The 24,020-nt window shown below is 47.7% G+C and overlaps 2 protein-coding genes and 1 pseudogene across 2 annotated transcripts in view; 2 read left to right on the top strand and 1 right to left on the bottom strand.

Moving 5' to 3' along the window:
- BICRAL (BICRA like chromatin remodeling complex associated protein) overlaps nucleotides 1-9,006 on the bottom strand; it is a 124,620-nt gene extending 115,614 nt beyond the window's left edge. Inside the window, exon 1 of the mRNA XM_073005992.1 lies at nucleotides 8,985-9,006. The gene's annotated coding sequence lies outside the window, so the exon portion shown is untranslated. The remainder of the gene's footprint in view (nucleotides 1-8,984) is intronic.
- A 220-nt stretch (nucleotides 9,007-9,226) lies between these two features.
- On the top strand, nucleotides 9,227-10,630 carry TBCC (tubulin folding cofactor C). The gene has a single exon (XM_007972544.3). It carries the CDS (start codon nucleotides 9,269-9,271, stop codon nucleotides 10,307-10,309), a length of 1,041 nt encoding a protein of 346 aa, XP_007970735.1. The 5' UTR covers nucleotides 9,227-9,268; the 3' UTR covers nucleotides 10,310-10,630.
- Nucleotides 10,631-20,332: 9,702 nt separating this feature from the next.
- LOC103222341 (ADP/ATP translocase 2 pseudogene) lies at nucleotides 20,333-23,670 on the top strand (annotated as a pseudogene).
- Nucleotides 23,671-24,020: the final 350 nt, after the last annotated feature.

Below are 24,020 nucleotides of genomic sequence, written 5' to 3'. Positions count from 1 at the left end.
CTGGGCAACAAGGTGAAACCCCATCTCTACTAAAATACAAAAAAAAAAAAAATTAGCCAGGTGTCGCAGCGTGCCCCTGTAATCCCAGCTATTTGGGAGGCTGAGGCAGGAGAATCGCTTGAACCCAGGAGGCGGAGGTTTCAGTGAGCTGAGATCGCGCCATTGCACTCCAGTCTAGGTGACAGAGCAAGACTCCATCTCAAAAAAAAAAAAAAAAAAAAAAAGGAAGAGGTGAGTGGTGGCTCAAGGTCCCAGGCAATGGAAGGGAGAGGGCAGAGAACCCTGGTGGGAGCTTTTCCCTGAGTGAGAAGGAGAGAGACAAAGAGGTGTGTCTTCACAGATAAGTTAAAAGTGAGAAGGGAGGGCATGTGGAGGTACTATCTGGCCACCTCTTTTCTGTGAAGAGTATGTAAGGTCATCTGCTGACAGGCAGTGAGGGTCTTGGGGAGAATGGTGTTCATTCCTGAAGAGTTTTATAGGAAATGCATGAGGGGCTGCAGAAGTCAGGACCAGACTCTTCAGAGACACCACCTTCCAGGGATACCCCACCTGCTGAGGAGGCTCTTCACATCAGCTTTTCTCCTCTGACCTGCCCCAAATCCCATTGTCTTCTCTTGAGCTTGTCTCCTGCTCAGATTGCCCCACCTGGGAAGCTCTCATTCATTCCCAACTTCATTCTCCAAGTATTTGCTCAACATCCACACCATACCCAGCCCCATTTCTCTGGGCAACATACTCTCCCTATTCCCCCAGGGCTCTCAAACTTTCTGCACACTTTTCAGACCCCCTACCTCCACCCTTTTTCTCCTCATACTCAGCATGAGACCTCACTGTCTGAGAACGCAGAAACCATCAGAGTCATCTACCAACTACCACACATTTTCCTGCAGCTGTACTCCCCTTTTCCCTTTCTATAAAGAAATGTTGTTGCGGCATTTTAAAATTGCAGTTTAACTTAGGGAGGTCTTGATCAGCTGTGGTTTTGCTTTTGTTTAGAGACAGGGTCTCGTTCTGTTGCCCACGCTGAAGTGCAGTGCCATGATCATGGCTCACTGCAGCCTCAACTCCTGGGCTCAAGAGAGTTTCTTACCTCAGCCTCCTGAGTAGCTGCAACTATAGGTGCATGCCACCATGCCCAGATAATTTTTTAAAACATTTTCTGGCCGGGCGCGGTGGCTCAAGCCTGTAATCCCAGCACTTTGGGAGGCCGAGACGGGCGGATCACGAGGTCAGATCGAGACCATCCTGGCTAACACGGTGAAACCCCGTCTCTACTAAAAAATACAAAACACTAGCCGGGGAAGGTGGTGGGCACCTGTAGTCCGAGGTACTCGGGAGGCTGAGGCAGGAGAATGGCGTAAACCTGGGAGGCGGAGCTTGCAGTGAGCTGAGATCTGGCCACTGCACTCCAGCCTGGGTGACAGAGCGAGACTCCGACTAAAAAAAACAAAAAAACAAAAAAACAACAAAAAAAACCATTTTCTGTAGAGACAGGGTCTCACTATGTTGCCCAGGCTAGTCTCAAACTCTTAGCCTCAAGCAATGCTCCTGCCCCAGCCTTCCAAAGTGCTGGGATTACAGGCATGAGATGTCATGCCCAGCCTTGATCAGCACATTTTAAATGCAATAAATAGAATAGAAAATAGGGTCCACTGCACATAGTAAGAGTATTTATTGTTTCTTAAAACGTCTGTTTCAATTTTGATACATCTGTTACTAAGAGTTGATGTCAAAAAGTTTGTGTATGGCCGGGCGCAGTGGCTCATGCCTGTAATCCCAGCACTTTGGGAGGCCGAGACGGGTGGATCACAAATTCAGGAGGCCCAGACTATCCTGGCTAACACAGTGAAACCCCATCACTATTAAAAATAAAAAAAAATTAGCCAGGCGTGGTGGCGGGCGCCTGTACTCCCAGTTACTTGGGAGGCTAAGGCAGGAGAATGGCGTGAACTCGGGAGGCAGAGATTGCAGTGAGCCCAGATTGTGCCACTGCACTCCAGCCTGGGTGACAGAGCAAGACTCTGTCTCAAAAAAAAAAAAAAAAAAAAAAAAAAAAAAAAAAAAAAAAAAAAAAAATTCAGGCAGGGCCAGGTGTAGTGGCTCATGCCTGTAATCCCAGCACTTTGGGAAGCTGAGGCGGGCAGATCACCTAAGGTGAGGAGTTCAAGACCAGCTTGGCCAACATGGTGAAACCCCATCTCTACTAAAAATACAAAAATTAGCGGGGTATGGTGGCGCATACCTGTAATCCCAGCTACTCAGGAGGCTGAGGAAGGAGCATCACTTGAACCCGGGAGGCAGGGGTTGCACTGAGCCAAGGTCACGGCACTGCACTCCAACCTTGGTGACAGAGTGAGACCCCGTCTCAAAAAAACCAAAAAAGTTCAAACAACAGTGCAAGAGAGAGGGTGTCCCTCCTCCTATCTATAGCTACTCCATGAATCTGTGTTTTAGATGCCATTTCCTAAATGGTAGCTTTTTCAGGACCCTTATGTGCTTTATGTCTTCTCTCTTGTTAATTCCTACGCATGCTTTCCTGGTCAGTTTAACCCCCTCCAAAGCTTTCCATGACCATCCCAACAAGGCCAACCCCCACCACTAGTGGGCTCCTTGTACCTCTTTCTTTTATAGCAACGACTGGCCAAGTGTAGTAGCTCATGCCTGTAATCCCAGCACTTTGGGAGGCTAAAGCAGGAGGATCCCTTGAAGCCAAGAGTTCAAGACCAGACTGGGCAACACAGCAAGACCCTGTCTCTACAAAAAAATTTAAAAATTAGGCCAGGCATGGTGGCTCATGCCTGTAATCCCAGTACCTTTGGAGGCTGAGGTGGGTGGATCCCCTGATGTCAGGAGTTGGAGACCAGCCTGGCCAACATGGTGAAACCAGTCTCTACTAAAAATACAAAAAGTTAGCCAGGCCTGGTAGCAAGCACCTGTAGTCCCAGCTACTCGGGAGGCTGAGGTAGGAGAATCGCTTGAACTTGGGAGGCGGGGTTGCGGTGAGCCAAGATCGTGCCACAGCACTCCAACCTGGGCAACAAGGGCCAAACTCCGTCTCAAAAAAAAAAAAAAAAAGAAAGAAAGAAAAGAAAAAGAAAGAAAGAAAAGAAAAAAAAAGGGTCCTTTTATTTGCCTGGGTGTGGCTGGCATCTTCCACCAATGCAGGGTCTCTGATAAACTCCAGAGAACACCAAAGGGCCTATTCCTTTATTGTTTAACCATACCTAAAGACTGTTTTACTTTGCTTAAATGCTTTCTCTACTTACTTCTTGAGGCACGTAACTACATTCATGAGATTCCCTTTGTAACATTAAAAGATCAAATAAATACAACAGACATTTAAAATTTCACAAATACTGTATAGGGATGCAACCAGCAAAATCCAGACTGTGGGAAACTCTACTGAACAAATGACCAAGCTGCTTCAACAAAACAATTTAGAGAAAAAGGAACCCACACAGTGAAAGTGATTTAAGGCTCTCTACCCAGGACAGGGGTCCTCCCACGCCTGAGGCTAATGCTGCCAGGACCTTAGGGTGTGGTGGGGATGGGGGACTTGGCTGACCATGTCTTTCAAATAAAGCTGTCTAGGCCGGGCGCGGTGGCTCAAGCCTGTAATCCCAGCACTGTGGGAGGCCGAGACGGGCGGATCACGAGGTCAGGAGATCAAGACCATCCTGGCTAACACGGTGAAACCCCGTCTCTACTAAAAATACAAAAAACTAGCCGGGCGAGGTGGCGGGCGCCTGTAGTCCCAGCTACTCCGGAGGCTGAGGCAGGAGAATGGCGTAAACCCGGGAGGCGGAGCTTGCAGTGAGCTGAGATCTGGCCACTGCACTCCAGCCTGGGCGACAGAGCGAGACTCCGTCTCAAAAAAAAAAAAAAAAGGCTGTCTAACTCAGAAAAAAAGTGATTTAAGGGACACAATAACTAAATGCAGTGTATGAACTTTGTTTGGATCCTTATTCAAATAAAATAACTTTAAAAAAAGGAAATTGGGCCCAGTGCGGTGGCTCAAGCCTGTAATCCCAGCACTCTGGGAGGCCGAGACGGGCAGATCACGAGGTCAGGAGCTTGAGACCATCCTGGCTAACATGGTGAAACCCTGTCTCTACTAAAAAAAAAAAAAAAAAATACAAAAAACTAGCCAGGCGAGGTGGCGGGCGCCTGTAGTCCCAGCTACTCGGAGGCTGAGGCAGGAGAATGGCATGAACCCGGGAGGCGGAGCTTGCAGTGAGCTGAGATCCGGCCACTGCACTCCAGCCTGGGCGACAGAGGGAGACTCCGAGACTCCGTCTCAAAAAAAACAAAAGGAAATGGGGCAAGGGGAGGGAGAGCATTAGGACAAATACCTAATGCATATGGGGCTTAAAACCTAGATGACAGGTTGATAGGTACAGCAAACCACCATGGCACATGTATACCTATGTAACAAACCTGCACATTCTGCACATGTATCCCAGAACTTAAAGTATAAAAAAAAAAAAAAAGAGGCCAGGCGCGGTGGCTCACGCCTGTAATCCCAGCACTTTGGGAGGCCGATACGGGTGGACTACAAGATCAGGAGTTCAAGACCAGCCTGGCCAACATGGTGAAACCCCATCTGTACTAAAAATACAAAAAATTAGCCAGGCATGGTGGCAGGCACCTTAATCCCAGCTACTCGGGAGACTGAGGCATGAGAATCGCTTGAACCCAGGAGGCGGAGGTTGTGGCAAGCTGAGATCACGCCATTGCACTCCACCCTGGGCGACAGAGCAAGACTTTGTCTTGAGAAGGAAAAAAAAACAAAAGTAAATTATGGGATAATCAGAGAGATGTGAATGTAGACTGGCAATCTGATATTAAGAAAATATTGTCTATGCTTTTTTGGAGTGTGGTAATGGCAATGTGGCTGTCTTAAAAGGGAAGTGACCAGGCGTCGGGGCTCACACCTATAGTCCCAGCACTTCTAGGGGCCAAGGTGGGCAGATCACTTGAGCCCAGGAGTTCAAGACCAGCCTGGGCAACACGGCAAAACCCTGTCTTTACAAAAAAAATACAAAAATTAGCTGGGAGTGGTGGTGCACACCTGTAGTCCCGGCTACTCAGGAGGCTAAGGTGGGAGGATCACTTCAGCCTGGGAGGTCAAGACTACAGTGAGCCATAATTGCACCACTGCACTTCGGCCCAGGTGACAAAGTGAGACCCTGTTTCAATTTAAAAAATAAGAAAAGGGCCTAGGCATGGTGGCTCACGCCTGCAATCCCAGCACCTTGGAAGGCAGAGGCGGGCAGATCATGAGGTCAGGAGTTTGAGACCAGCCTGGCCAACACAGTGAAACTCCATCTCTACTAAAAGTATTAAAAAAAAAAAAATTAGCCAGGCGTGGTGGTGGCTGCCCGAGGCAGGAGAATCACTTTAACCTGGGAGGCAGAGGTTACAGTGAGCTGAGATCGTGCCACTGCACTCTGGCCTGGGCGACAGAGCAAGACTCTGTCTCAAAAAAAAAAAAGGGGGGGGGAACTCCCAATCTTTTAGAGGTATATAGTGAAATATTTATAGACAATAAAATATGAAATAATATAATATCTGGGATCTGCCAAAAAATAATCAGGGTGAGAGGTGGGGAAGTGACTAGGGTTTTACAGGAAACAAGATTGTCAGTTGGTAACTGTTTTTTAAAAAGTTATTATTTTTATTGATATATAATAATTGTACATATTTATGAGGTACATGTGATATTTTGATACATGCATACAATATGCAATGGTCAAATTAGAATAATTGGGATATCTATTACTTCAAACATTTATCACTTCTTTGTGTTGGGAACATTTCAAATTCTTTCTTCTAGCTATTTTAAAATATACAATACATCATTGTTAACTCAAATTAGGCTACTGTGCTATCTGACATGAGAACTTATTCCCTCTATCTAACTTGTACCTTTGTGCCCTTTAACCAATCTCACTTCATCTCCCGCCACTTCCCAGCCTCTGGTAACTATCATTCTACACTCCATCTCCATATGATCAACTTTTTCAGTTCCCACATACAAGTGAGAACATGTGATATTTTTCTTTCTGTTCCTGGCTTATTTACTTAACATCAGTTGGCAGTTGTTGAAGCTGGGTGATAGGTATATGGGTCCTTGGAACACTCTTCTAATACTCTCTCCATGTTATATATGTTGGAAATTTTCAAAAAGTTAAAGGGGGGATCTAAATCTAACAAATAGAACCATAAAGTATCTAAACTGTTGTTAAACAAACAGTAAAGTCCATAACACGTTAGAATTCTTTCATTTTTCAAGATGTCTATAAAAGAGTAGTACCTTGATTCACAAGCCCTTTGAGATATCATTGAAAGCAGGATGCAGAACTCAGAGCTGCTTGCCTTTTGCTACATTTCCCCTGTAATGCATTCCCCACTCTCCTTCCATCAAAACAGGCACTTACCTCTGACAAGTTGGGATCTATTTCAAAGATGCATGCTGAATCCACTGCCCTAAAATGGCAGAGAGAGGATGCAAATACAGCCAGGCAATGCCAGCCATTTCACAGCCTTCCTACTGTGTTTGAGCTTAGAAACAGTTTTATCTCCATTTCTTGACCACATGCCACACAGTCTGCAGCTGTGCAGGGGGCTGTAAAGAACTGTCAAGCCAATGCTTCACAATGACCATATCACCTACTGACCCCTTTCCACTCCTCCTCACATCAGTCTTTGAAACTGCCCCTAACACACTGGGTCAACTGGGTGACCTGTCAAGCTCTGTTTTTAACTGTTTCCTTTTCTTAAAACTTCGAACTAACCAACTTCAAGTATTTAGAAACTTCCCAAGTCTACTGGATTGTAGCAAAACCTGTCCATTTGGTGGACAGAAATGAAGTTCTTGAAAGGGTTTAATAACATTCAATTCCACTTGGGATACAGCCAACACTTACAACACCCATAGATTCACTAATACAGAAATGTTAGATTCGCCTAATACAGAAATGTTATCTTACTCCAGCTGCAACCTCCAAGTCCAATAAAGCTTCTTTAGCTACAAACGTTCTTAATTTGAGTGAGGCAGGTTCAAACTGAAAAACTTAAAAGGTCAGATTGTTTTTTTCTAGAAAAATAAATCTTCTCTAAATCTTCTTTGCTTGAGTCAACATTTCATAAAATAAAGCAGCTATTGCAATTCTCCAGGACTTGGACGAGACAACTAGCTATATTTCATCCACCAGCTTTCAGACCCACAGTTTTATGAAATAAACCTGCTTTTCTGAAAAAAAAAAAAAGAAGGCCAGGCACAATGGCTCACGCCTGTAATCCCAGCACTATGGGAGGCCGAGGCGGGCGCATCACCTGAGGTCGGGAGTTCGAGACCAGCCTGACCAACATGGAGAAACCCCGTCTCTACTAAAAATACAAAACTAGCCGGGCCCGGTGGTGCATGCCTGTAATCCCAGCTACTCAGGAGGCTGAGGCAGCAGAATCGCTTGAACCCGGGAGGCGGATTGCGGTGAGCCGAGATCGCGCCACTGCACTCCGGCCTGGGCAACAAGAGCATAACTCCGTCTCAAAAAAAAAAAAAAAGAAAAGACAGAAGCCTCACCTAGTCTGCCCGTAAAACAAGACTAGTGAAAACGATGACTACGCACAAGGGTAAGCACCATTGTTTTTCGACACCCCCTTTTCCATCGGGTGCACGCAGGCACGCGGACACACAAACCCTGCCCCCGCGCCCCGCCTGCGCGCGGAATCTGCCACACGGTATGAACTGTGCTCTCAGCGGAGAAATACTCTGCTCGGCCCAGAAATTTATGTGTTTTGTTTTAAGTGGGAAGGAAAGGAAGAGAGTGGGGCGTGAAAAATGGGAGATCAGTTTTAATTCAGATTTAATTCAAAGGCTCTCGTTTCCTCCCATCTTTCTCTGTATCAAAATGCAGGTAGATCGGTGAAATTTCAAGTTTCTTGGGCCGTTAAATACCCCAATTTAAACGATGGAGGCTGGGAACTGGGGATATAAGGAGGAAACCCAGGGTTGGAAAGGCAGGCAGGGTTAAGGAGGTCCGGGAGCTCTGCAGGGCTGAGGAAACGTGCGAGGCTGCCGCGCCCGGGCAGCGGCTGCGTCTCGGGTTCTTGCCCTGCCCGCTGCCTCGGGTTTTTGCCAGTGACTCCGCCGTCTTGGCTGCCCACCCACACCTCGGGTTGGTCCCGACTTTAGGATAGGCCATTCACTTCCGGTGACAAATCCCTCCCACCACCCCTAGAAATAATGTACCGCTTCTCCCACCGCTTTCCTAAGACCGACCGCCCCAGAGAGCCACAGAGCCCGGGGCTAGGGTCTCACCCCAGCGCGGCCGGCGACGCCCAGCTGCGGAGGGAGTGGCCGGGACGGAGCTCGGGGAGGGCAGGGAAGAAAGAAGGGGGTGTGGATCTCACCTTCCCCCGCCCCCACCCCTTCGACTGCAGCAATTGGCCAAAAAAATAGTAATCCTTTTTTAGACTCCCCCAGGGCCCCTCGAACCCGGTTGCAGTGAGGAACTCAGTCTCTCCCATCGCAGTGCCCCTCGCCTTCTCCCGCCCCTGTAACTGCCTGCGGGGGTTCAGGAGCCCCCAGGCCGCGCCGAACTGCAGTGGATAGGGGGGAAGGGGGCGAGAAGGATGAGGGCTACGGGGCGGCAGAAATAGGTTGGGGGAAGGGGTGGTGGAAGGGAAAAGAAAAATCCGGAGGCATGCAAGCGGCTCCCTAGCCAGCTGTTCCAGCTGCTGCTTCCTCCGCCGCGGGCCGGGCGGTGCAATATTCCCCCCCCCTCCATCTTTCTCACCACTACCTGTCCCCCCAACCCATCACACGCACTCATCCCTCCCATCCACACCCCTAGTAGCAGATCTCCGGCCTGTAAGGGGGTAGTAGGGAGGAGCTGGGGGGAGGGGGAGGCCTGCGAGTTTCTAACCTTGTTCTTATAAACAAACCCACATGTGCAGCTGCCGCTGCTGCAACTCACCCCACAATCCCGGATATAAGTCCTGCCCCTTTAAGAGGAAAAAAAGATTCCCCCGCCTGCCTCCCACCCCACCCATCCACAAGAACCTTTGTCTTCCCACCCCCAGTCAGTAGGCCCCGCCCCGTCTCTCCGCCCCCTCCGACGCAGAAGAACCAATAGGCGAAGAAAATAAGGCCGGGGGTCTGACATCATCGTGTTAGGCCAATCACCGGAGGCGTTGGTGGGAGGCCTCACAGAGACCACACCCGGAGGAAGGAAGACGAGAGAGGAAGCTTGAAGTTAACATGGAGTCCGTCAGTTGCTCTGCTGCTGCTGTCAGGACTGGGGACATGGAGTCCCAGCGGGACCTGAGCCTGGTGCCTGAGCGGCTTCAGAGACGCGAACAAGAGCGGCAGCTGGAAGTGGAAAGGCGGAAACAAAAGCGGCAGAACCAGGAGGCAGAGAAGGAGAACAGCCAATTTTTCGCCGCCACCTTTGCTCGGGAGCGAGCGGCCGTGGAAGAGCTTCTGGAGCGCGCGGAGTCGGTCGAGGGGCTGGAGGAGGCAGCCTCTCGGCTCCAGGGGCTACAGAAACTTCTCAACGACTCGGTTTTTTTCCTAGCCGCTTACGACCTGCGGCAGGGACAACAGGCGCTGGCGCGGCTGCAGGCGGCCCTGGACGAGCGGCGCCGGGAGCTGCAGCCCAAGAAGCGTTTCGCTTTCAAGACCCGGAGAAAGGATGCTGCTTCGTCTACCAAAGTAGACGCGGCTCCTGGCATCCTCCCGGCAGTTGAAAGCTTACGGGACTCCCCGCTGCCCAAGAAGGCGGAAGGAGACCTCGGTTCCAGCTGGGTGTGCGGATTCTCTAACCTGGAATCCCAAGTCTTGGAGAAGAGAGCCAGCGAGTTGCACCAGCGCGACGTCCTTTTGACCGAACTGAGTAACTGCACAGTCAAACTGTATGGAAATCCCAACACCCTGCGGCTAACCAGAACCCACAGCTGCAAGCTGCTCTGCGGTCCGGTGTCCACCTCTGTTTTCCTGGAGGACTGCAGTGACTGCGTGCTGGCAGTGGCCTGCCAACAGCTCCGCATACACAGTACGAAGGACACTCGCATCTTTCTGCAGGTGACCAGCAGGGCCATCGTGGAGGACTGCAGTGGGATCCAGTTCGCCCCTTACACCTGGAGCTACCCGGAGATCGACAAGGACTTCGAGAGCTCTGGTTTAGATAGGAGCAAAAATAACTGGAACGATGTTGACGATTTTAACTGGTTGGCCAGGGATATGGCCTCCCCAAACTGGAGTATTCTTCCTGAAGAGGAGCGAAATATCCAGTGGGACTAAGCAGTTATCATATCACTCTGTTCTTCACTCCTACCAAATACTTTCCACGTTGGACTTTCCCCCTTATTGGGTCTCGAAGTTTACTTATTGTCACACTCTGTATGTTTTCAGCATTTTAAGGCTTGAGATTGTAATGGGCTCCTACTTGTAATTTCCATTAAATTCGTAACAAGCGTGAGCCACCACGCCAAGGCTTTATTTATTTATTTTTATCACAATAGTTGAGGCAATAAGGGGGAAGGAGGGTGATTATGTTGCTTTGTAATGGTTTGTGATATTTGAAACATCGCGGTGCATAATAAAGTAGGTCTTCGATGAATACATGGGTTTGGTGTGTGTGTGTGTGTGTGTGTGTGTTTGGTGTGTGTGTGTTTAGAGATGGGCTGTCCTTACGTTGTCCAGGCTGGTCTCGAACTCCTGACCTCAAGCGATTCTCCTGCTTCGGCCTCCCAAAGCACTCGGATTATAGACGGGAACCAACCGTGTCCAGGTATAAATACATGTTTAATAAATTATAGGGCTGAGCCCAGGGACTCACCCCTGCAATCCCAGCACTTTGGGAGGCTGAGGTGGGTGGATCACTTGAGGTCAAGAGTTGGAGACCAGGTGCCAGGTGAAACCCCATCTCTACTAAAAACACAAAAATTAGCTGGGCTTGATAGTTCACACCTGTAGTCCCAGCTACTCAGGATAATTGCTTCAACCTGGGAGGCAGAGGTTGCAGTGAGCCAAGATCACGCCACTGCACTCCAGCCTGGGTGACAGAGCCAGATTCTGTCTCAAAACAACAACAACAACAAAATAGGTAATTCCTTTGTCCCTAGACATTCAGTTCCTTTGGAGAGTCATCACTCTTTTTTTTTTTTTTTTTTTTTTTTGAGATGAAGTTTCACTCTTGTTGCCTAGGCTGGAGTGCAATGGCGTGATCTCAGCTCACTGCAACCTCAGCCTCCCTGGTTCAAGTGATTCTCCTGCCTCAACCTCCCGAGTAGCTGGGACTACAGGTGCACCCCATCACCCCCAGCTAATTTGCGTTTTTTGTAGAGAGGGCTTTGCCATGTTGGCCAGGCTGGTCTCAAACTCCTGAGCTCAAGCAATCTGTCCCCCTTGGTCTTCCAAGTGCTGGGTGGCGATGCGTGTTTGTAATCCCAGCTACTCGGGATGCTGAGGCATGAGAATCCTTTGAACTTGGCAAGAGGAGGTAGCAGTGAGCCATTATTGTGCCACTGCATTTCCAGAGCAAGACCCTGTATCAAAAAAAAAAAAAAGGCGGTGGTGTCAGGCGTGGTGGCTCATTCCTGTAATCCCAGCACTTTGGGAGGCCGAGGCAGGCAGCTCACCTGAGGTCAGGAGTTCGAGACCAGCCTGGCCAACAGGGTGAAACCTCGTCACTACTAAAAATACAAAAATTAGCCGGGCATGGTGGCACATGCTTGTAATCTCAGCTACTGGGGAGACTGAGGCAGGAGAATCTCTTGAGCCTGGGAGGCAGAAGTTACAAGGTTACAGTGTGCTGAGATCGTGCCACTGCACTCCAGCCTGGGTGACAAGAGCAAAACTCCATCTCAGGGAAAAAAAAAAAAAAATTTTGGGGTCTTTGCCAGTTTGATGGTTAAAAAATGTTACCTTCCTCTACTACTAGTAATGGTAATCATCTCTTATCTCCACATCTCCAATTGCTAAACTATTCTGCATACAGCTACTAAATTAGTTTTCTTAAAGTATGTCACTCCTGATCTAAAACCTTCTGAGATTCTTATTATCTGATAGGCTTCCTGGCCTGGAAGACAAGCCCCTCCACCATCTGTTTCAGCCTACTGTTCTTACATGATGTTTTACTGTTTCATCACACACACTTCATGCACCAGCTAGTCTGAACTAATAATACCCATTAATCAAACACACTGTATCAATCAGGGCTCTGGCAGGAAACAGATGGCATGCTCAAAATGGATACTTTGAGAAGAGCTTAATACAGGAGCTATTTACAAAGCTGTGGGCAGAGTATAGGAAAAGCAATTAGAGATAGTACACTATCTGTTACCATCCTTAAGGCTGAAGAGACAAAAATGTTACCAGAATGCAGAGAGAGAGTTATCCAGCTACCCAACAGGAGTTTCAGTCCTCAGTGGAGGGATTCTGCCAATCCGTGGTGACCTGGCAGGGAGAGAGCCATGGGAATTAAACAATGTAATTCTCTTTTACTGGTGCCTCCCATTGGAGCCCATCTGGAAATTTCAGGGCAAAGAAATCTGCTGCTGCAGTCCATGTGAGTCAGCTCCCAGGATGTAGAACAGGGTGGAGAAAAATGAAGAATAGATCTGGAGGAGGAAATAGAAGATACTAAGTGCAGGCCAGCTCTGTGGCTGACGCCTGTAATCCCAGCACTTCGGGATGGCCTTGGGATTTGCATTGGGAGGCCAAGGCGGGTGGATCACCTGAAGTCAGGAGTTCGAGACCAGCCTGGCCAACTTGGTGAAATCCTATTTCTAGTAAAAATACAAAAATTAGCTGGGCATGGTGTCAGGCGCCTGTAATCCCAGCTACGTGGGAGGCTGAGGCAAGAGAATTGCTTGAATGCGGGAGGCGGAGGGTGTAGAGAGTCGAGATCGTACCACTGCACTCCAGCCTGAGTGCCAGAGCAAAACTCCATCTCAAAAAAAAAAATTTCAGTGCAAATAGTTTTTGCCATATTTCCTGGCCTTTTCTCAAGCAGTGCCCACACAGATTGGGTCTGCATGCACTTGCCAAAATTTCATACAAGACAAATGTCACTTCCTCTGAGAATCTGTGATTTTCCTTAGTCTCTTTGAAAATGAGGCATGGGCCAGGCTTGGTAGTTCATGCCTGTAATCTCAGCATTTTGGGAGGCCTTGGTGGGAAGATCATTTGAGCCTGGGAGTTCAAGACCAGCCTGGGTTCGAGATAGAGCAAGACTCTGTCTGTACAAAAAATACAAAAATTAGCTAGGCATGGTGGCACACGCCTGTGGTCCCAGCTACTCAGGAGGCTGAGGCGAGATGATTGCTTGAACCTAGAGGTCAAGGCTACAGTGAACTGTGATTGTGCCACTGCACTCCACCTTGGGCGACAGAGTGAGAACTTGTCTCAAAAAAAAATGAGGAGTCTGGGTGCGGTGGCTCACACCTGTAATCTCAACACTTTGGGAGGCTAGGGTGGGCAGATCACTTGAGGTCAGAAGTTCGAGACCAGCCTGGCCAACATGGTGAAACCCAGTCTCTACTAAAAATAGAAAAATTAGCTGGGTGTGGTGGTGTGCATCTGTTATCCCAGCTACTCGGGAGGCTGAGGCCCGAGAATCACTTGAACCCAAGAGGCAGAGAATGCAGTAAGCCTAGATTGCGCCTCTGCACTCCAGCCTAAGTGACAAAGCAAGATTCTATCTCAAAAAAAAAAAAAAAAAAAAAGAAAAAGTTTAAAGGGAGACCAAGGAATGACCACTATGGGGACCAGGGGAAACTTCTGGCCAATCGAAAAGTACTAAAGACTTACATAAAAGTTAGCTGTAATATTTGAGGAGGGGAAATGAAGGAGGGAGGAGTAACCGCCTTTTCCCCGGCTTTGGTTATTGCAATTCTCCGGGGAGGGCCATTCACGCACATCTCATCAGATATGGTAATTTCCAAGAAAGATGATTAGAAAGTTGGATGACTCAACGTCCTTGAGCAGAGGAATGCTTATGGACATTAACAAGAACATTCCATAGAAGTTGCAGTTTAATAAACCTTGGCAAATCCAGCTCATGCACAAATTTCCCCCAAGGAGCATTGACAGTTTAGCTTTTTTGTTGTTGCTTATTACGACAGGGTCGCACTCTGTTGTCTAGGCTGCAGTGCAGTGGTGCAATCATGGCTCACTGCAGCCTTAACCTCCCAGGCTCAAGCAATTATCCTACCTTACCCTCCTGAGTAGCCACCACACTCGGCTAGGTTTTTACTTTTTTTTGGAGAGTTGGGGTGTCACCATGTTGCCTAGGCTGGTCTTGAACTCTTAGGCTCAAGGATTCTCCCACCTTGGCCTCCCAAAGTGTTGAGGTTACAAGTAAGAATAAGCCAATTTTACTTTTTGACTGGGTACATGTTTAGTTTATGTTTGTTATTTATTTGTATTTTATTTTATTTTAATTTCTCTCTCTTTTTTTTTTTTTTTTTTTTTTTTTTTGAGACGGAGTCTCTCTCTGTTGCCCAGGCTGGAGAGCGGTGGTGTGATCTTGGCTCACTGCAACCTCCACCTCCTGGTTTCAAGCAATTCTCCTGCCTCAGCCTCTGGAGTAACTGGGACTACAGGTGCGTGCTACCATGCCCAGCTAATTTTTATTTATTTATTTGTTTATTTATTTATTTATTTATTTAGAGACAGAGTCTCACTCTGTCACCCAGACTGGAGTGCAGTGGTGTGATCTTGGCTCACTGCAAGCTCCGCCTCCCGGGTTCATGCCATTCTCCTGCCTCAGCCTCCTGAGTAGCTGGGAGGGACTACAGGCACCCGCCAACACACCCGGCTAATTTTTTCTATTTTTAGTAGAGACAGGGTTTCACTGTGTTAGCCAGGATGGTCTTGATCTCCTGACTTCGTGATCTGCCCACCTTGGCCTCCCAAAGTGCGGTGATTACAGGCATAAGCCACCATGCCCAGCCCACGCCCAGATAATTTTTGTATTTTCAGTAGAGACGGGGTTTCACCATGTTGTCCAGGCTGGTCTCCAACTCCTGACCTCAGGTGATCCACCTACCTCTGCCTCCCAAAGTGCTGGGATTACAGGCATAAGCCACAGTGCCTGGCTGATTTTAGTTTCTCTTAATCTTCAATTTTGGTATGGTTATGGCATGAAGTGTGTTTCCTGACATGGAAACCCAGACTATAACATTGCATCTCTGGAAACTATGGGCTAGACTTGACTTGGGTTCAACTGTGACTGATGTTAAAGAACCAACTGACTTCTTCAGTCCAGTAACAGCTGTAAGACTGGGATATTGGGGCCAGGCGTGGTGGCTCATGCCTGTAATCTCAGCACTTTGGGAGGCTGAGGTGGGAGGATCACCTGAGGTAAGGAGTTCAAGACCAGCCTGGCCAACATGGTGAAACCTAGTCTCTACTAAAAATAGAAAAATTAGCTGGGTGTGGTGCATGCCTGTAATCCTGGCTACTCAGGAGGCTGTGGCAGCAGAATCATGTGAACATGGGAGGTAGATGTTGTAGTGAGCTGAGATCGCGCCACTGCACTCCAGCATGGGTGACAGAGCAAGACTCTGTCTCAAGGGGGGGAAAAAAAAAGACAAAAAAAGACTAGGATATGTCCCCAGGGGCCTTAATAAAAAGTACTGGATGGGCAGTAGCTCACCCCTGTAATGCCAGCACTTTGGGAGACTGAGGTAGGAGGATCACTTGAGCCCAGGAGTTAGAGACCAGCCTGGGCAACATGAGACCCTGTCTCCAACACAAAATTTAAAAATTAGCCAGGCATGGTGGCACATATCTGTGGTCCCAGCTACTCAGGGGGCTGAAGTAGGAGGATTTTTTTTTTTTTTTTGAGGCGAAGTCTCACTCTGTCGCCCAGGCTGGAGTGCAGTGGCCGGATCTCAGCTCACTACAGGCTCTGCCTCTCGGGTTTACACCATTCTCCTGCCTCAGCCTCCTGAGTAGCTGGGACTACAGGCGCCTGCCACCTTGCCCAGCTAGTTTTTTTTGTGTGTGTGTGTATATATATATATATATATATATATATATATTTTTTTTTTTTTTTTTTTTTTTTTTTTTTTTTTTTGAGACAGAGTTTCACTCTTATTACCTAGGCTGGGGTGCAATGGCACCATCTCAGCTCACTGCAACCTCCGCCTCCCAGGTTCAAGCGATTCTCCTGCCTCAGCCTCCCAAGTATCTGGGATTACAGGCATGTGCCACCACCCCCAGCTAATTTTGTATAGATGGGGTTTCACTATGTTGGTCAGGCTGGTCGCAAACTCCTGACATCAGGTGATCCACACACCTTGGCCTCCCAAAGTGCTGGGATTACAGGCGTGAGCCACCGCACCCAGCCTCAAACTAATTTTTTGTATCCATTAACCATCCCCACTTGCCCCAGCCCCCAGCCCCCACTACCCTTCCCAGCCTATGGTAACCATCCTTCTACTGTCTATTTCCATGGGTTCAACTGTTTTAATTTTTAACTCCCACAAATAAATGAGAACATTTGAAGTTTGTCTTTCTGTGCCTGGCTTATTTCACTTAACATAAAGACCTCCAGTTCCATCCATTTGCTGCAAATGACAGGATCCTGTTCTTTTTATGGCCGAATAGTAAGTACTCCATTGTGTATATGTACCACATTTTCTTTATCCATTCATCTGTCAATGGACATTTACATTGCTTCCAAATTCTGGCTATTTGGAACAGTGCTGCAACAAACATGAAAGTGCAGATATCTCTTTGATGTACTGATGTCCTTTCTTTTGGGTCTATACCTAGGAGTGGGATTGCTGGATCATATGGTAGTTCTAGTTTTAGTGTTTTGAGGAACCTCCTAACTGTTCTCCATAGTAGTTGTGCTAATTTACCTTTCCACCAACAGTGTAAGAGGGTTCCCTTTTCTCCGCATCCTCACCAGCATTTGCTATTGCCAGTCTTTTGGATAAAAGCCATTTTAACTGGGTGAAGATGATATATCATTGTAGTTTTGATTTGCCTTTCTCTGATGATCAGTGATGTTGAGCACCTTTTCATATGCTGTTTGCCATTTGTATGTCTTCTTTTGAGAAATGTCTATTTAGACTTTTTGCCCATTTGAAAACTAGATTATTATATTTTTTCCTGTAGAGTTATTTGAGTTCCTTATATATTTCGGTTATTAATCCCTTGTCAGATGGGTAGTTTGCAAATATTTTCTCCCATTCTGTGGGTTGTCACTTCATTTTGTTGTTTCCTTTACTGTGCAGAAGTTCGTTAACTTGACATGATCCCATTTGTCCTTTTTATTTTTTAATTTTTATTTTGTTTTTTGGAGACAGAGTCTTGCTCTTTTGCCCAGGCTGGAGTGCAGTGGTGCTATCTTGGCTCACTGCAGCCTCCGCCTCTTGGGCTCAAGTGATTCTTTGCCTCAGCTTCCTGAGTAGCTGGGACTAAAGGCATGTACCACCATGCCTGGCTAATTTTTTTTTTTTTTTTTTGAGACAGAGTCTCACTTGGTTGTCCAGGCTGGAGTGCAGTGGTGCAATCTTGGCTCTCCGCAACCTCTACCTCCCTGGTTCAAGTGATTCTCCTGCCTCAGCCTCCCAAGTAGCTGGGATTACAGGCACTCACCAGAGCGCCCGGCCAATTTTTGTATTTTTAGTAGAGACAGGGTTTTGCCGTGTTGGCCAGGCTGGTCTTGAACTCCTGACGTCAGCCGATTTGCTTGCCTCGGCCTCCCAAAGTGCTGGGATTACAGGCATTAGGACTGCACCCAGTTACCATTTGTTCATTTTTGTTGTGGTTGCCTGTGCTTGTGGGGTTGCCTGTGCTCAAGATATCTTTGCTGAAGTGAGAGGATTGCTTGAGCCTAGGAGTTGAAGGCTGCAGTGAGCCCTGATCATGTCACTGCACTCCAGCTTGAGCAACAGAGTGAGACCCTGTCCTAAAAAATAGATAAATGAAAATGAAAATAAATTTTAAAAAAGTGCTGCTTTTGTGATTTCTCGATCAGAAAGTTTCTTCTAATAGCACTTTTTTTTTTTTTTTTTTAGATAGGATCTTGCTCTGTTGCCTAGGCTTGTGTGCAATGGCAGGATCAGGGCTCACTGCAGCCTCAACTTCCCAGGCTCAAGTTACCCTCCCACCTCAGCCTCTGGAGTAGCTGGGACTACAGGTGTGAGCCACCTCACCCGGCTAAGTTTTCGTATTTTTTCTTGTAACAGGGTTTTGCCACGTTGCCCAGGTTGGTATAAAACTCCTGGGCTCAAGGGATCCGCCCACCTCGGCCTCCCAAAGTGTTGGGATTACAGGCGTGAGCCACTGTGCCCGGCGCACTTTCTATGTTTTAAGTAATAGTAGTGTAATAGAGGGTGCTGCTTGACCATCCACATGGCTTGAACTTTCCGCTGTGCCCAGCATGATAGTATTAAGTGTCTGACAGTTGTGATTCCTCTTGTGGAAAGCCTTGCTGCTGTCCTTGTGTAATAGGCCAGGATAGCTGGGGACTTATCCTGGGAACAGCTCTCAGATGAATGACTCTCCAGAGTTAGTGAATAAATAGCTCAGCTCCCTCACCCAAGACAGGATAATTCTGAGATGTGTTTCCCCCCAGGGCTTTCCTTCTCCACGGTAGAAGCTGGTGTAATATCACAGTCTTGTGGGCTGCCTTTCCTTCCTGTACCGCTTTGCCACCTCTCCATGGGTGTTATCTGAATCTCTCCAATTAACTACTTTTTTTTTTTTTTTTTTTTTTGAGACGGAGTCTCGCTCTGTTGCCCAGGCTGGAGTGCAGTGGCACGATCTCCGCTCACTGCAAGCTCTGCCTCCCGGGTTCACGCCATTCTCCTGCCTCAGCCTCCCAAGTAGCTGGGACTACAGACGTCTGCCACCACGCCCGGCTAATTTTTTGTATTTTCAGTAGTGACGGGGTTTCACCATGTTAGCCAGGATGGTCTCCATCTCCTGACCTCGTGATCCGCCTGCCTCGGCCTCCCAAAGTGCTGGGATTACAGGTGTGAACCACCGTGCCCGGCCAATTAACTACTTTCACTCCCAGTTTAGGGTAGCGTTTTTAGTGTTTCTCGACCTTTTTTTTTTTTTTCCATTATCACCCCCATAAAGACCCTTTTTAGACATTTATTTATTTATTTATTTATTTATTTATTTATTTATTTATTTTTGAGACAGGGTCTCACTCTGTCACTCAGACCGGAGTTCAGTGGCGCGATCACGGCTCACTGCAATCTCTGCTTCCCAGGTTCAAGGGATCTTCCTACCTCAGCCTCCCAAGTAACTGGGACTACAGGCATGTGCTACCATATCCCCAGCTAAATTTTTTTGTATTTTTGATAGAGATGGAATTTCACCATATTGTCCAGGCTGGTCTTGAACTCCTATCCTGAAGTGATCCCCCTGCTCTGGCCTCCCAAAGTGCTGGGATTACAGGTGTGAGTCATGGTTCTTGGCCAGATCTTTTTGTTTTGAAAAGATAGGGGCCACACAGATTTCACATTGGGACTTCTTTTTCCTAGTTATGCCCCTGGGGAGAGGAATAGGAAATGAAGAAAGTTATGGAACATTGAAAGTAGATGGTAGCAGAGGCTCGGCATGGTGGCTCATGCCTGTAATCCCAGCACTTTGGGAGGCTGAGATGGGCGATCACCTGAGGTCAGGAGTTTGAGACCAGCCTGGCCAACACAGTAAAACCCCATCTCTACTAAAAATACAAAAAATTAGTCAGGCATGGTGTGCACACCTGTAGTCCCAGATACTAGAGAGGTTGAGGCACAAGAATTGCTTGCACCTGGGAGGCAGAGGCTGCGGTGAGCCAAGATTGTATTACTTTACTCCAGCCTGGGCAACAGAGTGAGACTCTGTCTCAAAAAATAAAAATAAAATAAATAAAGTGGATAAGGGCCAGGCGTGGTGGCTCATGCCTGTAATTCCAGCACTTTGGGAGGCCGAGGTGGGTGGATCACCTGAGGTTAGGAGTTTGAGACCAGCCTGACCAACATGGAGAAACCCCGTCTCTACTAAAAGTACAAAAATTAGCCAGGTGTGGTGGCAGGTGTCTGTAGTCTGTGAGTCCCAGTTACTTGGGAGGCTGAAGCAGGAGAATCACTTGAACCTGGGAGGCAGAGGTTGCAGTGAGCCAAGATCACACTACTGCACTCTAGCCTGGGTGACAAGAGCAAAACTCTATCTCAAAAAAAAAAAAAAAAAAAAAAAAAAAAAGAAGTTGACAGTAAAGAGTACTGGATTCCTTAAACAGCTATCTCACTGAAAACAACTGTGAATGCTAGATAAAATATATCAAAATACTTGTAAAAAGACATCATGGAGCTGCAAAGAGAGTAAAGAATATGTGGATGTGGGCAGAGAATTACCCAAGTGCCAAGGCAAGAGACTGAAGGCACGAACTGTTTCAGTATAATAAAAAAAAAAATAGTTAAAATGAAAATAGTCATAAGACAAGTTAGACATAGAGAATGATCATGGACATTATCAATCATTAGTATAAACATTATGAATCATTAGCTTTTAATATTACTCTTTGTCGTATTACTAATATAACCAAAAAATAACTGGCGGGTATAGGGTCAGGTGCTGAAGGGACATTGTAAGAAGTAACCAAGAAGGCAAAAGGTGAGTTCTCTGTTAGGCCCACATAAGGTCCGCTTGAAGGCTCCTTGGTCAAGCGGTAACGCCAGTGCCTGGGAAGGCACCTTTTACTTAGCAGACCGTGAAAGGGAGTCTCCCTTTCCTTGGAGGAGTCAGGGAACACTCTGCTCCACCAGCTTCTTGTGGGAGGCTGGATATTATCCAGGCCTGCCCACAGTCATCCAGAGGCTTAAACCCCTTCCCGTGATGCTGTGCTTCAGTGGTCACGCTGCTTGTCCACTTTCATGTTCCTCCCGTACTCCTGGTTCCTCTTTAAAGTTCTTCGAAGATAGTGGTAGAAAAAATAGCGAAAGTCTTAAAGTCTTTGATCTTTCTGATAAGTGCCTAGAAGAAAACACTGATGTATGCTGCCTTCCCCCTCTGCTTCAGCAACCTATAAGGGAAGGGCCCCCTGTCCTATAATCACGTGACTTACTTGACATCAATCACTTGGACGACTCACCCTCCTTACCCTGCCCCCCTTGTCTTGTATACAATAAATAACAGCGCATCCAGTCATTTGAGGCCACTACCGGTCTCCACGTCTTGGTGGTAGTGGTCCCCCGGGCCCAGCTGTTTTCTCTTCATCTCTTTGTCTTGTGTCTTTATTTCTTACAATCTGTCGTCTCAGCACACAGAGAAAACACCCGCTAAGCCCCATAGGACTGGATCCTACATGTGGAGATAAAAAAAAAAAAAATTTTTTTTTTTGGAGACGGAGTCTCACTCTGTTACCCAGGCTGGAGTGTAGTGGCATGATCTCAGCTCACTGCAACCTCTACCTCCCGGGTTCAAGCGATTCTCCTGTCTCAGCCTCTGGAGTAACTGGGACTACAGGCATGTGCCATCACGCTTGGCTAATTTTGTATTTTTAGTAGGGACAGGGTTTCACCATGTTGGTCAGGCTGGTCTCAAACTCCTGACCTCAGGTGATCCACTTGCCTCGAGTCCCCCCAAGTGCTGGGATTACAGGCGTGAGCCACCACACCTGGTGGAGATCATAATTAATCCAGAGATGTGAGCTAATTCTTTTTTTTTTTTTTTTTTTTTTTTGAGGCGGAGTTTTGCTCTTGTTGCCTAGGCTAGAGTGCAGTGACGTGATCTTGGTTCTCTGCAACCTCTGCCTCCCAGGTTCAAGTGATTCTCCTGCCTCAGCCTCCCGAGTAGCTGGGATTACAGGCATGCGCCACTGGGCCTGACTAATTTTGTATTTTTAGTAGAGATGGGGTTTCTCCATGTTAGTCAGCCTGGTCTCAAACTCCTGACCTCAGGTGATCCACCCGCCTCAGCCTCCTACAGTGCCCATCTTCAGTGTAAGAGTATGCTGTGGTCTGAATGTCTGTGCTCCTTGCTGTGATGTTATGATATTTGTTGGTTTTCATCCACGTTCCTGGGTCATAATTCCCACAGCCCTTGTTCTGGTGTTTCGTTATAATGTTGGGTGTGTTGGGCCTCAGGGGCAAGTCTCTGACCTTCTCCTGCCCACCTTCCACTGGAATGTTGCCCCACCTCTCTGACTGTGGGACCTAAGACCTTCCCAAGAGAGGATCCTGCCCTGTACTGGGGGGAAGGAATACTGTTGTCATGAAGCTTCCAGAAAAACCCCCAAAAGGCCCAGCAGCCCTGGAGTCAAAGCTGGTTCCTGGCCCAGTCCCATCCTGAAGCAGCCTGCCTCCCCTTTCCTTTCAACAAGACAGATGCTGCTGTGTCCTTCGCCAAGGACTTCCTGGTGGGTGGACTGGCCCTAGCCATCTCCAAGACAGCGGTAGCGCCCATCGAGCAGGTCAAGCTGCTGCTGCAGGTGCAGCATGCCAGCAAGCAGATCACTGCAGACAAGCAATACAGGGGCATTATAGACTGCGTGATCCGTACTCCCAAGGAGCAGGGAGTCCTATCCTTCTGGCATGGTAACCTGTCCAATGTCATCAGATACTTCCCCACCCAGGTTTTCAATTTCACCTTCAAAGATAAATACAAGCAGATCTTCCTGAGTGGTGTGGACAAGAGGACCCAGTTATGGGGCTACTTTGCAGGGAATCTGGCATCAGGTGGTGCCGCTGGGGCCACATCCTTGTGTTTTGTGTACCCTCTTAATTTTGCCCGTACCTGTCTAGCAGCCGATGTGGTTTAGTAAAGCTGGAGCTGAGGCCGAGCAGTGACTCACACCTGTAATCCCAGCACTTTGAGAGGCTGAGGTGGGCGGATCACCTGAAGTCAGGAGTTTGAGACCAGCCTGACCAACATGGAGAAACCCCATCTCTACCAAAAATACAAAATTAGCCAGGAGTGGTGGCAGGTGCCTGTAATCCCAGCTACTCAGGAGGCTGAGGCAAGAGAATCGCTTGAACCTGGGAGGCGGAGGTTACAGTGAGCTGAGATCGCACCACTGCATTCCAGCCTGGGTGACAGAGCAAGACTCTGTCTCCCAAAAAAAAAAAAAAAAATGCTGGAGCTGAAAGGGAATCTGAAGCCTCGGTGACTGCCTGGTTAAGTTCTACAAATCTGATGGGATTAAGGGCCTTTACCAAGGCTTTAACGTGTCTGTGCAGGGGATTATCATCTACCGAGCTGCCTACTTTGGTATCTATGACACTGCAAAGGGAATATTTTCAGATCCCAAGAACACTCACATTGTCGTCAGCTGGATGATCTCACAGACTGTCACTGCCATTGCTGGGTTGACTTTCTATCCATTTGACGCCGTTCGCTGCCGCGTGATGATGCATCACGGCGCAAAGGAACTGACGTCATGTATACAGGCACGCTTGACTGCTGGAGGAAGATTGCTCGTGATGAAGGAGGCAAAGCATTTTTCAAGGGTGTATGGTCCAATGCTCTCAGAGGTATGGGTGGTGCTTTTGTGCTTGTCTTGTATGATGAAATCAAGAAGTATACATAAATTATTTCCTAGGATTTTTCCCCCTGTGAACAGGCATGTTGTGTTATATAACTTATGTTGAGCATTCTTGACAGACTCCTGGCTGTCAATTTATCAGTGGCAACTGTTTACTGGTTGAAAAATGGGAAGAAATAATATTCATCTGACCAGTTTTCTCTCTCTCTCTCTTTTTTTTTTTTTTTTGAGACAGAGTCTCATTCTGTCACCCAGGCTAGAGTACAGTGGCACAATCTCGGCTCACTGCAACCTCCGCCTTCCAGGTTCAAGCGATTCTCCTGCTTCAGCCTCCTGAGTAGCTGGGATTACAGGCGCACACCACCATACCTGGCTAATTTTTGTATTTTTAGTAGAGACAGGGTTTCACAATGTTGATCAGGCTGGTCTCGAACTCCTGACCTCGTGATCTGCCCACCTTGGCCTCCCAAAGTGCTGGGATTACAGGCATGAGCCACTGCACCTGGCCTC

Source organism: Chlorocebus sabaeus, chromosome 17 (genome assembly GCF_047675955.1).
Source record: "Chlorocebus sabaeus isolate Y175 chromosome 17, mChlSab1.0.hap1, whole genome shotgun sequence".
Lineage (NCBI taxonomy): Eukaryota > Metazoa > Chordata > Mammalia > Primates > Cercopithecidae > Chlorocebus > Chlorocebus sabaeus.
The sequence above is the reverse complement of the archived record's forward strand: the minus strand, read 5'-3'. Positions and strand labels throughout refer to the sequence as shown.

Excerpts from the sequence above, each read along its gene's own strand:
- TBCC (XM_007972544.3), top strand. The coding sequence starts at position 9,269 with ATGGAGTCCGTCAGTTGCTCTGCTGCTGCTGTCAGGACTGGGGACATG.